This window comes from Trichechus manatus, unplaced genomic scaffold (genome assembly GCF_000243295.1).
Source record: "Trichechus manatus latirostris isolate Lorelei unplaced genomic scaffold, TriManLat1.0 scaffold00071, whole genome shotgun sequence".
Classification (NCBI taxonomy): domain Eukaryota; kingdom Metazoa; phylum Chordata; class Mammalia; order Sirenia; family Trichechidae; genus Trichechus; species Trichechus manatus.
Genome location: NW_004444007.1, coordinates 8164103 through 8182663, shown reverse-complemented (window position 1 = coordinate 8182663; position 18561 = coordinate 8164103). Strand labels below are relative to the sequence as shown.

Genomic DNA, 18561 nt, shown 5'->3' with positions numbered 1-18561 from the left:
TTCACTGGATTTCTGTTTCCAACTATAAATCAGGAAATAGCTAATAATATCTTTAACTTAATGAAACTAATTTTTTGTTTTTTTATATTTTGATTACATATTTTATTATTTAATTATTATTTTTAAAAATTAAAACCTGCCTTCTCTTCAAAATTATTTTATTTTGCTGTCTTTTCGGTATATCAGATAGTATTATGAAGCTGTATCAGTGTCATGAGGAGTTATTTAGGATTAAAATATCAATTAAGATTTTAAAAGGTTAAAACAGAAAGAATAAATAATAGGCATTACAGACTATGTTACCTATTTATTTACCTGATCTTAATTTAGCTGGAAAGAGGTGACTAGTGCCTATGTGCACCTGTTGTGTGCCGTTGAGTCGATTCTGACTCATAGTGACCCTATAGGACAGAATCGAACTGTCCCCTAAGGTTTCCTAGGCTGTAATCTTTATGAGAACAGATCACCAGGTCGTTTCCCCTGTGGCACCTCTGGTATGTTCAAACCACTGACCTTTTCTGTCAGCAGCCAAGCATTTAACTATTGCACCACCACAGCTCCTTTTATGAGCACCTAGGACTTGTTCTATATTATATTAAAGACATTTATTCAACTTTAGTCAATTTTTACTTTCAAATATTCTTGGAATATACTTCTGTTTCACTTATTTTTAAGAGCATATTTATAATAGTTATCAAAATATAGTTATATAACAAAATCTCAAGTTTAGTGTTCTTTTAATACTTCCATAATACTTTTATAAATAAGTTCATTAAAGAAGATTAACTAATTTTTTCATTATTTCATATTTGTTGAAACTTCACAAGAAAGTAGTTAACTTCAACTTTATCAGTTTCATGACTCTTTGGATCTGTTTAATCTATCCCTTCAGTTATTTTCATTGTATATTTCACTTATTCTTTCAACAAATATTTGAGTGCCTACTATGTGTCAGGCATTTTTCTAAGACCTGGCACATCAGTGGGAAAAAAAAAAAGACAAAGTCATTGCCCTCACTGAGTTTATACTCTAGTGGAGGGTGGGCAACAAAGAAGATAAATAATTACTATGTGATATGTTAGCTAGTGATAAGTTCTAAAGAGAAAACAAAGGAAAGTAGGAATAAGGATGTTAGATGCTCAGGTGAAGGAGGAATGAAAATTTTAAATAGGATTCAGGGAAAGCCTCACAGAAGAGGTGACTTTTGAATAAATGCCTTAAGGAAATTAGGTAAAGAGGATTCCAAGCAGAAGCAACAGCAATTGCCATGGCTGTGAGGTTGAAGAATGATGGGAATGTTGAAGGAATAGCCAGGAGGCAAGTGTGACTGAAGCACAGTGAATGAGGAGTTGAGGACAAAGAGGTAATGGAAAACCAGATTATGGAGTCTTATGAGTTGAAATCGACTCAATGGCACCTAACAACAACAAATAGATCAAAGGACATTGGCTTTTATTTTCGGTGGTGGAGAGCCACTGAATGGTTTTGGGCAAAGGAGTGGCATGATTTGACCTAAACATTTTAACAAGAGCACTTTGGCTACTATGCTGAGAGAAACCTAAGGAAGGGCAAAGATGGACTCTAGAAGGCCAATCATGAAACTATTGCAGTAATCTAGGCAAGAGATGATGGTGTCTTGAATCAGAATATTAGCAGTGAGGTTGGTGAGAACTTTTCATATTCTGGGTATACTTTGAAAGTAGAGCCAGCAGGACTGCATGTGACAATGTAACGTGTGTGAGAAAGGGAGGAGTGAAGAATGACTAGAATTTTTGATCTGATCAATTCAAAGGATCTAGTTGCTCTTAATTGAGATTTGGAAAACTATACTTGTAGACACAGGTTTTGGAGGCAGTCTCAGGAACTCAGCTGGGTACGTATTATGTATATCTGTTAGACATACAGGTGGAGATGTCAAGTAGGCAGTTGGACATACGAGTTTGGAATTCGGAGAGGTCTGAGATGGAGATATAAATGTGGAAGTTCTCACATTGTATGCTTGGAGAAAAATAGAAAAGAGAAAAGATCCAAGGGCTGAACTAAGGGCACTTCAATATTTAAAAGTCAGGGAGATGAAGAGGAACCAATTAAGGAGATAAAGAACAGTCAGAAAGGTAAGAAAACTAGATGTGTGCGGTGTCTTGAAAGCCAAGTGGGGGAAAATGTGTTTTGAGGAGGTATGAAAGTACACCTACTCCTCATGTATTCACTGTCTTGTTATCCAATATTTCACATTTACAACCACAGTAAAAAATCTACTATCTGACTATTTTGTGCATTAACAACATACGTCTGGCAGTAACCCTTTCATGACCAGGTGGACATATAGCACCCACCTACATTTTAGGTCTCCCAAGTCCAGAGGGACGTATGTGTCCCACATAATAATTTATAATCTGATGTGGTCATCTTCCATTTTCACATAATGCTGATTTTTGCATAACGACCTGGTCTTTGAAACCTAACCATGTTTTTAAGTGAGGAGTGCTGCAGGTTGGTAAAGAAAGATTGGGCCTGAGGATTGGTCATTAAATTAAACAACATGGAAATCATTGATGACAAAGAGAAGAGCAGTTTTAGTGGTGATGTGGAGGTAAAAACCTGATTGGAGTGGATTGAGAGAATAGTTAATGAACACCTACTACTCTTACTAAACTTCACTAAGCTCCTTCCAGCCTGGAACTATGTTTTGTTCACTGCGGTATCCTATCACTTAACACAGTCCTGGCATGTATTAGGGACTTAGTAAATATTTACTGAAGTAATGAACAAATGAGTACACTGAAATTTACCCGCAAGAACATTATCATCTTTTTCTGCAGAGAGGATGGTAGAAAAGACCATAAGCTCTTTTATCTTTGCTGCCATTACCCTATGCTAGAAACTTTATTATACTACTTAACTGTAAAGCATCATAAGTCTCTGTTCATATGTCTGACTCATCTGCTGTAGTGGGAAACATGGTGTCTGCATGAAGCATTTCATATTTAGTGAATGATTGAATGAAAGCATGAGTAAATGAAAGAATTACAAACAGTCCCATAATTAATTACAATACAAATGTGATGATATAGGTAATTACAATATAATATGCAATTACTATAAAATTGTATATAATGCAGTTATAATATATGATATGATATGATACAAAACATAGTAGAATAGTTATAATAAGAAAAGTCAAAAAAACTTTATAGAAGAAATGACATTTGAGGCAAGCTTTGAAAAAAAACTTACAGAGCTTTGATTAATGGATATAGTAGGAAAAGAACATTCAAAGAAGAAAAGACAAAAGCACATTAATAGAAAGCAGTGTGTGTGTTCAGATTGTTGTCAATCATCTGTCATGACTGGGTAGTAGAATATGTGTAGGGAGACATATAGAAATGTAGCCTAATGCCCTATTTCTTATGTTGATAATATTATTAATAAAACTACCTTAAGTTTACATAGCATGCTACTGTTTTCAAAGCACTTTGACATATATGATTTTATCCTTATAGTACCTCTGTGACATAATTAAGACAGATGCTAATTTCCCTATTTCAGAAGCAAAGAATTTGGAATTCATAGATGTTAACTGACTTGCCCAATGCACAGTATCAGTAATTGGCAGAGCTGAGATTCAAATGCACATTTTTTGACTCCAAGTGCTTGGCTTCTTCTCCTAATTCACAATAGCCTTAAATGCATAAGAAGTTTATACTTAAGTTAGTGTGCAATTTGGGAAACTATTGACATGTTAAATCAGGGAAATGATGTCATCAGAGTTACATTTCTAGAGAGATCAGTTTGGCTAAATAAAAGATCACAGCAGAGTGAATCTGAAAGCTAGGAGAATAGCTATGAAACATTTGCAATAGTCTATGCAAGAAAGTGAAAACTAAAACAGGGTTGTTTAGTATATATGGATAAAAAAAAGAAAGACAAGAAGAAATGTTGTAGAAATAATATCTATAGGACTTGACAGGAAATGTTTTTAAATTATAAGATTTTTGAGCCTAAATGACAGGAATAATGTTGGTGGTAGCAAGAAGGGGTAATTTGGGGATGACCATAAGTTTAGTTTTAAATATGTTGAATTGGAGATGTTAGTGAGACATCCAAGGAGGCCTGGTGGCACAGTGGTTAAGTGCTTGGCTGCTAACCAAAAGGCCAGCAGTTTGAACCCACTCAGCAACTCTGCAGGAGAAAGGTATGACAGTCTGCTTCCATAAAGATTACAGCCTTGGAAACCCTATGGGGCAGTTTTGCTGTGTCCTATAGGTCACTATGAGTGGAGTGAGATGTATATGTGGAAATATCTGATAGACTATTAAAAATATAATCCTGGAGCTCAGAAGAGATTCTACAGACATTTGTTAAGTACTAGCTATTGGTTTCATTGATTTTTTTCTATTATTTTTTTGTTTTCTATTTCATTGATGTCTATTCTTGTCTTTGTAATTTCCTTCCTTTTTACTTTTGGTTTTATTTGCCCTTTTTCTATTTTTTTAATAGAAGCTGAGATCATTGATATGAGACATTTCTTCTTTTCTAATATAAGTATATTGTACTGTAAATATAAATTTCTCTCTAGGTACTGTTTTAGCTATGTCCTAAAATTTTTGATGTGTTGTATTTTTTATTTACATTCAGGTCAAAATACTTTTATTTTTTATTTCTTTTTTGAATTATGGATGATTTTAGAAGTATATTATTTAGTTTTTAAATATCTGGGAATTTTTCAGATGCCTTATTAAATTCTAAATTAATTTGTGGCAAGAGAATATACTTTATATAAGTCCTTTTTTTTTGTGCTTTAAGTGAAAGTTTACAATTCAGGTTAGTCTCTCATATAAAGATTTATGCATACATTGTTATGTGACCCTAGTTATTCTTCCTATACTGTGACAGCACACTCCTTCTGTCCACCGTGGATTTCGTGTGTCAATTCAACCAGCTGCTGACCCTCTCTGCCTTCTCATCTCTCCTCCGGACAGGAGCTGCCCCTTTAGTCTCATATATCTGTTTGAGCTCAGAAGCACACACGAGTATCATTTTTATGTCCCATAGTCCAGTCTAATCTTTGTCTGAAGAGTTGGCCTCAGGAATGGCTTTAGTTTTGGGGTAACAGAGAGTCTGGGGGCCATGTCTTCCGGGGTCCTTCCAGTCTCAGTCAAACCATTAAGTCTGGTCTTTTTACTAGAATTTGAGTTCTGTACCCCACTTTTTTCCTGCTCCATCAGGGACTCTCTGTTGTGTTCCCTGTCAGGCTGGTCATTGGTGGTAGCCAGGCACCATCTAGTTCTTCTGGTCTCAGGCTGATGAAGTCTCTGGTTTAGGCGGCCCTTTCTGTCTCTTAGGTTAATACTTTCCTTGTGTCTTTGGTATTCTTCATTCTCCTTTACTCCAGGTGGTTGGGACCAATCGATGCATCTTAGATGGCCGCTCGCTAGCTTTTAAGACCCCAGACATCACTCACCAAAGTGGGATGCAGAACATTTGCTTAATAAGCTTCATTATGCCAGTTGACCTAGATGTCCCCTGAAACCATGGTCCCCAGACCCCCGCCTCTGCTACTCTGTCCCATATATGAGTCCTTTTTAATTTATTGACACTAGTTTTATGTCCCAGAATATGTTCTTTCTTGGTGAATGTGTATTTTGAAAGAATGTGTTTTCTGTTGTTGAATGGAGTGTTTTATAACTACCAATTAGCTCCGGTTGGTTGATAGTGTTGTTTAAGTCTATATCCTTATTGATTTTTTGTCTACTTGTTCTATTTTGAGAGAGAGGTATTAAAATTTCCAACTATTATTGTGGTTTTGTTTATTCTTTCAATTCTATTCATTTTTGTTTTGAATGTTTATTAGGTACATAAACATTTAGGATTAATATGTCCTGTTGATGACCTGGCCTATTTATCATTATGAAATGACTTTATTTATCCCGGGAGCCCTGGTTGTGCAGTGGTTAAGAGATCAGCTGCTAACCAAAAGGAAACTGTGGGGCAGTTCTACTCTGTCCTGTAGGGTCACTATGAGTCAGAATCGACTCGATGGCAACAGGTTTTATCCCTAGTAATATCTTTGCATTGAAATCTATTTTGTAGCCACTCCAGCTTTCTTTTGATTTGTGTTAGCATGGTTTATCTTTTCAGTTCTTTAGCATTTTACCTATTTGTATCTTTATATTTAAAGTGAATTTCTTGCAGGCAGCATATAGTAGTTTCTTGCTTTTTAACCAATCTGACAATCTCTGTCTTTTAATTGTGTTTAGAGCATTGACATTGTTGTGATTATTGATATGGTTAGTTTTAAATCCGACATCTTGATATTTTTGTTCTGCATTTCCTATCAGTTCTTTGTTTTTTTTGTCCTTTTTCTCTGCAAACCCTATGGAGCACAGTTCTGCTCTGACACATATGGAGTTACCATGAGTCGGAATTACTCTATGGCAATTTGTTTTTATTTTCCCCTTTGGATTAACCAAGTTTTTTTTTTTTTTTTTCCTGTGATTCTCTTTTATTGTCTTTGTTGGTATATTAGCTATAACTCTTTGCTGTGTTTTCTTAGTGGTTTCTTTAGAATTTATACAGTATTCCTCTACCAGGGAGAATTTTGCTTCCCAGGGAATATTTGGCAATATCTGGAGACATTTTTTCCTGCATTATATAAGCCCTGATAATTTTTCCCTCTGATCCTTTCAGATGTGTGTGTGTGTATACGTGTGTGTGTGTGTGTGTGTTTTTATTTATTTATTTTCTTCCCTAGCTTTGTGTAGTTTCCTCAGATATATGCGATCTTCAGTGCTCAGCAAAGATTCAAGGGGAACCGTCTCCAGATCTCTGGAGCTTTCTCTTTGGATAGCTCTTTTCCTCTCCAGTGCTGTACCAGCTAATTCTAGCCAATATGGCCTCCCCAGACTCCCAACTCTACCTCTTCACCTCATGGTGGCCACCATGCTCTACCTGGTTCCTTCCTTCCTGTGCTGAGTCCTGGGAACTGATTTCACATAGTAAACTGGATGATTGTTTTCCTCCTCTCAGGCATTACTGTCTTTGCTGCCTCAGGTCTAAAATCTGCAAATAGTTTCATATATTCTGTCTGACTTTTTTTTTAGGTGTTTCAAGTGGGAGGGTAAATCCCTATCCCTGTTATTTATCTTGGTCAGAAGCAGAATTTCTCTGTAGAGACTGATGAAGTTAATAATTGCAGAAATTAATATGGAAAAGGAGACTGTGAGCTAGTTGTTGAAGAAATTCTGAAAAGATTCCTGAAGACAAATAATTGGCTTTGATCCGATGAGTAGAGGATGATATGATTGATGTTACGTCCTTAAAAGGAAGAAAAGATTAATCATAGTGATGAAGCAAATCTCTGCTGATTTATTTTTAAATTAGTCTAAAGAGTTCGTATTTTATGCTTTATTGTTTTCTACAACCCATGGTCTTCATAGTGAAAACACATACCTTTCTATTTTCACTTTTCCCATTTATAATGTCACTAGAAAGAACTGTTTGTGTGTCAACATATATAAATGATGATATTATAGAGAGCATTGGACTTTATTTCACATACATTACTTAGATTTTTTTAATGTACTGTATGTTTATACTTATATCGTTCTTGAATGGCATGTTGATAGCATTAATACTCAGTTGTGCATGATGCAAAGACAAAATGCATCCCTACACATAAATTCATAATTGATAGGTGCTGAGATAATATTTATTTAAGCCATATAGGTGGTACAAAATTCGTTTAATAGCAAACTGTATTAACTCAAAGAGTAAAATTGGTGCTTTTCAAGTATTTCTATAAATTACTATTGATTTTTGATACTTGCTACCAACAAAGATTTTATTTTTAGAAATTAAGAATGATTTTTCACTTTCAGAATCTCAAAATTAATTGAAAATATGTATGAATATATGCACACTCACACACACACATATTTCCCATGCAGTAAACTTAGGAAAATAAATTTGTCATTGAGCTAAAGAACCAGATGATTCTATTCCTAGATCTTATTGCTTTTAGTCTGTTATAAAGTCTCCTGTTAACTTAGAAAGTGATAACAGAAAGCATAATGCTTCATAACATCTTTTTGTGAGACATTTTGAACATTTTTCAAATGTCTCATAAATCTAAAAAATACTCAGTAAGAGTACCTCAACACAGATGAGGACTTTTTTTTTTTTTTAAATACAACCTGAAAAGTACGCCCTTAATATTAACATGTTGGTATTGCATTTGGATTAGCCATGATCTTGAGTGTAGCCTTTAGAGAAATAAAGACATTCTGTAGAATAAATCCTGGCACAAGGGTCATCTACAACATTTATAATGTCGATAGATACCGTTATATAATATAGTATTTGTGATAATAACTATAATTATCTACATTCTTTTTATTCATGGAGTAAAATAGAAAGTTGAACTTTTTTGTTCAACATTCAGTTTACTGGTAATCGTTCTAATTATCTTTTTTATTTTCTCTTTATCCATCCCCTGTGTCCCTTTCTTTTTCCACTCATAGCTTTATGCCATCCCTTGGTTTCTAACTATGTTTACCCGTAAGTATCATTTTCCTTCCCTTTTAATATTTTATTAGCAAAAAGACAGCTCCATTCTGCCCCAGTATATTATATTTACAATAATATTAGCAGACTTGATAAGCATCTTTACGTAATTCCAACATATAGATTTGGGTAAAAAAGAATGCCAATTATTCTGACCTCTGAAAATCAAAAAGGGAATTTTATAGGATGAAAACCTGTATGTCATGACATTCATATAATCTCTGCTTTCTATTGAAAAAGAAATTAATATTTACTATAGTATTTACATAAAGTTTTGGAGATAAACTTTTCCAGCAAATGAGTCTTAATTTTTAGAGAGTCTTTCATAACTAATTCTTTTGTTATTTTCTAAACTAGGATCCCCTAGAAAGTAAGCAGATTTTTGTAAACATGCAATACTTTATTCAGTACAAATATTAATATAGTTATAGTAGACATCCTTGCTTAAATATGTACATATGATAAATGAGATATAGTATTTGAAGTAGATCTATATGAATTGGCCTAGAAAGATATCTACAGTGTAATTGTCAGGTGAAAAAAAAAAAGTTGCCAAAAAAATAGAAAATTGTCAATAGAACTTTTTGATGGGAATCTAATAAAGCAATTTTTTAGAGTGTATAATGAAAATTTAATAATACTGAGCCTAAAGCAATATTAAAGTTCATCTAGGAAAGTAGACTTGTGAAGATAATATAACCTGAAAAATTTTGGGGAGAAATATAATGAATGGCCCAACTATGCCAAGATTGATACTGAAGTTAGAAAATGTCATCTATTTGGCCAGTCTGATTATTCTTTAAGATGCCTTAGGAAGCAATAAATTTCTAGAAAGACAAATATTTTATAGAAACAGTATGGTATTATTTGTTCTTCAATAATAGTTTTGATCATAAGGTAATAGCGATGTGTCTAGTAAAACATGTTGTTATTGTTCCAATTTTTATCTTTTTAATTTTATTTTTATTTAGCTGATTAATTTGTTTTGTCATTTTTCAGATGTATTTCCACTGCACAAAATCTTTCACCTCTGGGATACCTTACTACTTGGGAATTCCTCTTTCCCATTCTGTATCGGAGTAGCAATTCTTCAGCAGCTGCGGGACCGGCTTTTGGCTAATGGCTTTAACGAGTGCATTCTTCTCTTCTCTGATTTACCAGGTATATCTCTAAATAAATAGAATCATTAAATGAAATTTGACTGTAAAGTAATGAGACATTCTTAAAGCCTTTGCAAGAGATAATGATCCGCCCCTCCAGAATCTCTTCTGCTTGGATCTTATCATCCCTCTCTGGATTCTCTCCTTTGCATACTGCCTTTTTAACTGGCCCAGCACTGTAGATACAAAACTGGGTCATACTAGTTTGTTGTGGTTTAGTTTCATCTCACAGGGAAAGTGATGCTACCCAAAGGGTAAAAGAGCACAGAAACAAATGCCTGGGGACAGTCACATATTTACCTTCTTTAGCATTTTGCTTAGGAAGGCCCCTTTATCTTCAGCTTATGAAGGTCTCTGGGAAGGTGTTGGAGAATCTGTGGACTACTGACCAAAAGTTTGGTGATTCAAACCCACCCAGAGACACCTCAGAAGTAAGGCCTGGCAATCTGCTTCTGAAAGGTTGCAGCCTTCAAAACCCTGTGGAGCAAGTCTACTCTGCACACTTGGGGTCACCATGAGTCAGATTCAGCTTGACGGTAACTAGTAACAGCAAATGGTTATACAAAAATGTAGCTCGCATGAAACTTTGCCCCTTCCTGGCCATAGCTGCTTGCTATGGAAATAAGGAAATACTGTCCTCTTAGGAGAGCAAATCACACTCCAGGGAAATTCTGCATCATGCAATGCAGGATGGTAAATTAAGCTATATAGGGTATTCACAGGGCAGGAGCTGGTAAATTTAGGAGTTGAATGCTGAAGTGTAAGAATATGGATAATAAGTATAGTCTAAGGTTTGATGCTATAGTTAAAAAGATAAAGCTTAACATAATTACCTAGGATGTAATAAAATCTGTGGAAGAATAAACTATATTGTTTTACAGAAACTAAAATTTTTTTAGGTTTAAAAATAGTGCTTTACTCACATTACTTTTTTGGCTTCATCCCTTCTGATTCTATTGCTGTTCCCCGTATTTTCAGACAGGCATAAGTGACTGCTAATAATAAACACACTTAAAATTATACAAAAGATATATTTGCCTGAATACAAGCAAAGAACAAAAGAAAAGTACTTCAGGATTATATATTTATTAAGTACTCTCAAGAAGAATAAGAGGTCTGTTGCCTAACCTGATTTTTATTTTTAGTGGATCATCTGCACCTGATACTCCACCATCTCTCTGTTGTTGAAAATCCTTTTTGGGAAAATAGTAACAAAAATTGTCTTGTATTTACTTAAAATTTCTTGTCCCTCTTCCACTACCCACCAAAATTAAAAGTATTGCCATCAGCTTTCTAACTAATCAAACTGAGAACTAAGATAAGTAATTTTTTTATATGAAGAAGTAGTAGTTTTTTCTTACATTATTTTTTTCTGGGAGATTCTTTATGAAAATTAAGCTGACATTTCTTTTCCCCTTTTGGTTTTGAACTATAACAAAGAAGCTAGTTTCACAAACTAAGAAGACTGTCTGTACCCTACAGATGTTTATCTATCATTCCCAGCTTGCCAAAGTAAATAGAGGATGATTGATTAGAATTAAGGGAATTTTTCCAATCACTTCTAAAAAAAAAATTTTTTTTTTTTTTTGGAATGCTGATTGTGCATTTTCATGTCAAGCAAATTTAATGCCTTTCCAGTTTCATACATTTAAATGCTCCAATTAAGCGCTGATGAAGAAATCTGTTTTCATATAAACTATATTAGTAGTAGCTCTACTGTCCATTAAACAAATATGTTATTTCTGAAATCACAAAGTAAGAATATATGTTTGTTAAAACTATTTGAGAAAGTAAACTTTATTTACTTTTGAAAATAATATGTCTTTAATTGATGTGAATTACTTTGATCCTTAGTGCCATTATTTTGGCTCATCATTTACTTGGTCACTGTAAATATTCCCATTGGAGAAGAAAAAAGTTTATAAGAAAAACATGACTTTCTTTTTTTCTTTTAATTGTACTTTAGGTGAAGGTTTACAGAACAAACTAGTTTCTAATTAAGCAGTACACATATTGTTTTATGACATTGGTTAACAACCCCACGACATGTCAACACTCTCCCTTCCTGACCTTGGGTTCCCTATTACCAGCTTTCCTATCCCCTCCTGCCTTCTAGCCCTTGCCCCTGGGCTGTTGTGTCTCTTTAGTCTCATTTCATTTTATGGGCCTGTCTAAACTTTGGCTAGAGGGTGAACCTCAGGAGTGATTTCATTACTGAGCTAAAAGAGTTTCCGGGGACAACACTCTCGGGGTTTCTCCAGTCTCTGTTAGACCAGTAAGTCTGGTCTTTTTTTGTGAGTTAGAATTTTGTTCTACATTTTTCTCCAGCTCTGTCTGGGACCCTCTACTGTGATCCCTGTCAGAGCAGTTAGTGGTGTAGCCGGGCACCATCTAGTTGTACTGGACTCAGTCTGGTGGAGGCTGTAGTAGTTGTGGTCCATGAGTCCTTTGAACTAATCTTTCCCTCGTGTCTCTAGTTTTCTTCATTCTCCTTTGCTCCTGAAGGGGTGAGACCAGTGGAGTATCTTAGATGGCCGCTCACAGTCTTTTAAGACCTTAGATACTACTCACCAGAGTAGAATGTAGAACATTTTCTTTATAAACTGTGTTATGCCAATTGAGTTAGATGTCCCCAGAGACCATGGTCCCCACAGCCCTTAGCGCAGTAATTCAGTCCCTCAGGGTGTTTGGATGTATCTATGGAGCTTCCATGACCTTGCCTTGTACAAGTTGTGCTGGCTTCCCCAGTATTGTATACTGTTTTACCCTATACCAAAGTTACCACTTATCTATTGTCTATTTAGTGTTTTTCCATCCCTACCCCTCCCTTCCCTCATAACCATCAAATATTGTTTCTTTTTATGTGTAAACCTTTTAATGAGTTTTTATAGTTGTGGTCTCATACAATATTTGTCCTTTTGTGATGGACTTATTTCACTCAGCATAATGCCCTCCAGATTCATCCATGTTGTGAGATGCTTTGCAGATTCATCATTGTTCTTTTTCGTTGTGCAGTACTCCATTGTGTATATGTGCCATAGCTTGTTTATCCATTCATCTGCTGATGGGCATCTAGGTTGTTTCCATCTTTTCGCTATTGTGAACAATGCTGCAGTGAACATGGGTGTGCATATGTCTATTTGTGATGTCTCTTATTTCTCTAGGATATATTCCTAGGAGTGGGATTGCTGGATCATATGGCATTTCTATTTCTAGCTATCTAAGTAAGCACCATATCATTTTCCAAAATGGTTGTACCATTTTGATTCCTACCAGCAGTGCATAAGACTTCCAGTCTCCCCGCAGCCTCTCCAACATTAGTTATTTTCTGGTTTTTTTGATTTGTGCCAGTAATGCCAGGGTGAGATGGTATCTCATTGTGGTTTTGATTTACATTTCTCTAATGGCTAGTGATTGCAAGCAATTCCTCATGTGTCTTTTGGCCTCTTGAATGTCTTTTTTGGTGAAGTATCTGTTCATTTCCTTTGACCATTTTTTAATTGGATTATTTGTCTTTTTGTTTTAGAGGTGTTAGATTTTCCTGTAGATTTTAGAGATTAGGCCTTTGTCGGATTTGTCATAACCAAAAAAATTTTTCCAGTCTGTAGGTTTTCTTTCTACTCTTTTGGTGTAGTCTTTTGATGAGCATAAGTGTTTAATTTTTAGAAGATCCCAGTTACCTAGCTTATCTTCTAGAGTTTGTGTGTTGTTAGTTATGGTTTGTATCCTGTTAATGCCATGTTTTAGGGCCTCTAGCATTGATCCTATTTTTTCTTCTAAGATCTTTATAGTTTTTGGTTTTATTTTTAGGTTTTTGATCCATTTTGAATTAGTTTTTGTGTATGGTGTGAGGTATGGGTCCTGTTTCATTTTTTTGCGGATGGACATCCAGTTTTGCCAGCACCGTTTGTTAAAAAGACTGTCTTTTCCCCATTTGATGGACTTTGGGCCTTTGTCGAAGGTCAAGTGACCATAGGTAGATAGATTCACATCTGGTTCTCAATTCTGTTCCATTGGTCAATGTAACTGTCATTGTACCAGTACTAGGCTGTTTTGACTACTGTAGCTGTATAGTAGGTTCTGAGGTCGGTTAGCGCGAGTCTTCCTACTTTATTTTTCTTCTTCAGTAGTGCTTTACTTATCCAGGTCCTCTTCCCTTTCCATATAAAGTTAATGATTAGTTTTTCCATCTCTTTAAAGAATGTTGTTGGTATTTGGATCAGGATTGCATTGTATTTGTAAATTGCTTTGGGTAGAATTGTCATTTTCACAATGTTGAGTCTACCTATCCATGAGCATGGTATGTTTTTCCATTTATGTAGATGTCTTTTGGTTTCTTGCAGTAGTGTTTTGTAGTTTTCTTTGTATAGGTCTTTTACATCCATGGTTAGATTTATTCCTAAATATTTTATTTTTTTAGGGGCTATTATAAATTATATTGTTTTCCTTTTCATCATTCTCTTTATTGGTGTATAGGAATCCAACTGATTTTTGTATGTTTATCTTATATCCTGCTTCTCTGCTGAATGTATTAGTTCCAGTAATTTTCTCACAGATTCTTTTGGGCTTTCTGTGTATAGTTATCATATCATCCACAAATAGGGACAGCTTTACTTCTTCATTACCAATTTGGATGCCCTTTATTTCTTTTTCTTGCCTTATTGCTCTCACTAGGACTTCCAGCACAGTATTAAATAGGAGTGGTGATAAAGGACATCCTTGTCTTGTTCCGTTCTCAAAGGGAATGGAAAAACATGACTTTTTTGGTTTAAAACAAAAAGAGTTTAAACGCAGACAGTCGCCTGTGCCCTTAATTACACCCGTGTTTTGTTTTGTTTTTAATCAAAGTACATCTATTTGGGGTGTTTTTTTCATCATTCTGTTCCCCATCCTCCCAGCTGTGCATCCCCATCCTCCCAGCCAATTCAGTCTGCTGAGGAACTGGGAAGTGGTCATGGAACAAGTCTTAAAAAGTGAATCCAAGGTAGATACCCAAAAGACTTGAAAGCAGACACTCAAATAAATACTTTCTAAGCAGATTGGAAAAGCCACTGTTCAAGACATCTATTGACAAATAACGTAATGGAAATGTACCTAGTTGGTAATCTTGTGAACAGGATGAGTTTGCTTTTTTTTTGTTTCAAAAAAATAATCCTTCGAAATCTTTCTACAGAAAGAGACCCAATAGCCCAGTTGTTAAGAACATGGATTATGGATTCAGATCCTAGCTTTGCCATTTACAGCTGTGTGACCTTAGAGAAATGACATAACCTCTTTTTATCTGTTTCTTTATCTCTGATTATATGAGAATAATAATACTACCTACCTCATAAGTTTGTTTGTTGTCTTAATAAATAACTTAGTATAACTAAAGAACTTAGAGTGCGGCTTGGCAAAGAGCAAGTGCTATGTTAGTGATTATTATTATTAATATAATTATTACTATTATTATACTTTTTTTCACTTTTCCCTTCTATCGTGACATGCTTTCCTACTGGCACTATAAATGCAATAATCACCACATTTGGTTCATCCTATAAACTACTGAAGTTAAGTATCAGTCATATTTACTTGTTAGCAAAAGCTAATAAAGAATTGCCTAAGAAGGCAAATAAATTTTCAATGTTAAGTGTATATTATGACCAAGAAGAATATCTCTTTTCGTTGCTCAGAAACAGCATAGTATAGTGAATAGAGTGCACAGACTTTGGAGTCAGACTGACATGGGTTTGAATCCTAGCTCTACCACTCAATAGTTGTGTGAATTAGGAAACACTCAGTCTAGTGCTGCTTCTGGAAGAGCATGGTCTGTAAAGTGAGATAGGCTTTAGTTTACATCCCAACTGTGGCATGTAATAGCTGCGCGAACTTGGACAAGTTGTTTAATCTCACTGGAAAGAGAATGCTATACATTATGAGGTTTCAGTAAAATGAAGATAATAATCTGTGCCTTAGTGTTGTTGTCAGCACTAAAGATAATATACATAATGTTCCTGGCACAGGGTAGGCATAACTACTTTTTTAAAGAGCGTACAGCATCTAATATTGAGTAAACATTCAATCTATATTAGTCCCTCTCCTTTCCTTCACTTTGTACTAACCCTTTAATTCTTGAAGAGAGAATTCAGTATAAAAGCATAATTATTTCTGCCAAAAGTTGTTCCCAACTTCTACTGCCTTGTAGTAGATGATGTAGTATGATGTTACATTCCAAGGAAGTACAAGTGGTGCTAGAAAATTCTGCTGAAAGTTCTTGACATGTCTTGGAATTGTGCCATTTTAGTACTAGAGGAAATACCTATGAGAGCAGTACATTTGGCATTGCTCATACACTCTGAAAATAGAGGCTGAGTATTTTGAGACAGATATTAGGTTTTTCATAGCACCATCTAATGCTGGATATTGGCCACTGATGTTAAGAGAACAGTTTCCATGGTTACCACCATTTAAACCATTTACAGCTTGCAGTTTGTCAACGTTCATTCTGCTGTAGCTCTCTGACATCATTCTGCTATAGTGTCCATTTTCATGATTTATTTTGAGAACACATCTAAGCAATTTTCAAGATAAATATGATATTTGAATAAAATCAAAAAAGTTATTATTTTAATGTGAATTGGTGGCATCTGAGGTACTTAAATGCTTTTTTATTGGTACATTTCCTTTTTTGTGTATTTAAAAATTAATTCAACATACTGCTGTCATTCTGTATGGTTGAAATTAACCTTGCAATTAATATCTTTGGATCTCTAAGCATCTTCAAAGACAAGACTATTTAGAGGCAGGTAAGAAGTTTTTCTCAGAGAGCCTGTGGAAAGGAATTGAGAAATCTATATGGAAGAACCCTTAACTTATTCTCAGAGATAAAAATAGTGATTTTAACCTTAAGAGAAAGAAATATTTATGTGTGTGTATATATAAAATAGTTTATATTTATATATATATATATATACATATGTATATATAAACTACTTTAGAAGGAAATACTGACTATACTAAAGAGACTTTGGCATATGACAAGTTTCGAATCCTGTTAGCAGGAAAAAATTGGCATTTGACTGAAAGATCATAGTTGTATTATGTTTTACTAAAGAAGCTTAATTTAAAGAAAATTTGTAAATTAAAAACATTTCATTATTACCTAGCTACTTTACAATAGAATTTAATTTTCAGTACAAATATGAAAAATATTGATAGCATTGCACTGTTATGTAGCAATTCACTGATTCCTCGAAAATATTTTTATTTTTAGGTGGCTAGGTAAAGGTACTTATCTATACTGACTTAAAGCACTTGTATAATAGTCTTTCTCATTATTTAGTGTAGCATGGAATATTTCATGAAAGGAACATGTTTTCTTAGAAAAAGTTACGTGCCCAGTTACCTAAGACCTATAATAGGAAATCTAGGTCATTTTTTTCAAATGACATGCAAATATGTTGGTACTGAAACAAAATGAGTCAAGTCATAAAAACTAAGAAATAAATCAAAGTACTAAATTATGCAAACTCTTCAAAGCTACAGCTTATTATTTTCCTGCTTATCTCCAGAGTGGAGCTGGGCAACTGTTGAGGATGAGAGAGTGAAAGAGGAAATTCAATTCTATTTATGAAATTATGTGTATTTTTGAGGTACTTTTGATGATCTCTGGGTGGGGTTGGGAGGCAGAAGGGCAGTACGTGTTATTCTTGATTGTGAGTTGTCATGGACCTGAAATACATTTCTGGCAAAACCAGACTCAGACTATTTTCTTTCTTTGTATTTATATCAGAGAGCAATATTAAGCTGCTCCCTAGTGTACACATATGTCTAAAATCTGTTAAATCTTAACATTGATGTTGTCCAAGATTTGCCTTATACAGCATGCCATTATAGTATGAGTCATATTATAAGTAAGGTTGCCAGATAAAACCACAACACCCCAGTAAACTTGAATTTCAGATAAACAATGAATGTTTTTTAAATATAAGTATGTTCAAATATTTGTTCTTTCACCTGAAATTTAAATTTTATTGGATGCCCTTCAGTTTATTTGCTAAATCTGACAACCCTATTTATAACTGTTAAAAAATAAAATGTAGAGAAAAGAAATATACAGAAAAAAATAGGAGAATTCGGGTATAGAATATATTATTTAGGTGATAATTTAACCAAGAAATGGAATAATGTTCAGATAGGAGCAGAAGACTTTTTAACTTCTCTTTTTGGCATAACCTCTGTCAAATTGGTGGTATATTTCATCCACAGGGATAGAATGAATTCCTAACACCATAACTAAACCTTTATTTAGTCTCCTGAGAATAATCACTCTAGCAAATTGCAAACGGTTGATTTCTGAGTGTTTCTGTGTGATAGTATGAGTACATACACATGGTTTATGGCATCTGTAACTTTCAGAATAGGAGTGCATGATTGGCAAAAACTCATTGCCCTTGAGTCAATTCTGACCCATAGCGACCCCATAGGATGGAGTAGAACTGCCCTATAGGATTTCCAAGGAGCAGCTAGTGGATTTGAACTGCCAACCTTTTGGTTAGTAGCCGTAGCTCTTAACCACTGTGCCACCAGGACTCCTGGTGCATGATTGGCAAACAGCACAAAATAATTCAGGGTCATACACCTTGTCTTAGTTATTTAGTGCTGGTATAACAGAAATAACACAAGTAAATGGCTCCAATGCACAGGAATTTATTTTCTCACAGTTTAAAACCCATTGCTGTCATGTCTACAAGTCTGAATTCAGAGCACTGGCCCTAGGGGAACACTTTTTTCTGTCAGCTCTGGAGGAAGATCTTTGTCTCTTCAGCTTCTGCTTCCTGGTTCCTTGGAGATCTCC

General features: G+C 34.7%; 1 protein-coding gene across 7 annotated transcripts in view; it reads left to right on the top strand.

The window, feature by feature from the left end:
* Window positions 1–18561, top strand: part of TBCK (TBC1 domain containing kinase) — a 273293-nt gene that overhangs the window by 138577 nt on the left and 116155 nt on the right. For all 7 annotated transcript variants that reach the window (XM_023734775.1, XM_023734773.1, XM_023734774.1 and 4 more), the window contains 2 exons: window positions 8523–8559; window positions 9565–9726. In XM_023734775.1, coding sequence (XP_023590543.1) covers window positions 8523–8559; window positions 9565–9726 — 199 coding nt within the window. The remainder of the gene's footprint in view (window positions 1–8522; window positions 8560–9564; window positions 9727–18561) is intronic.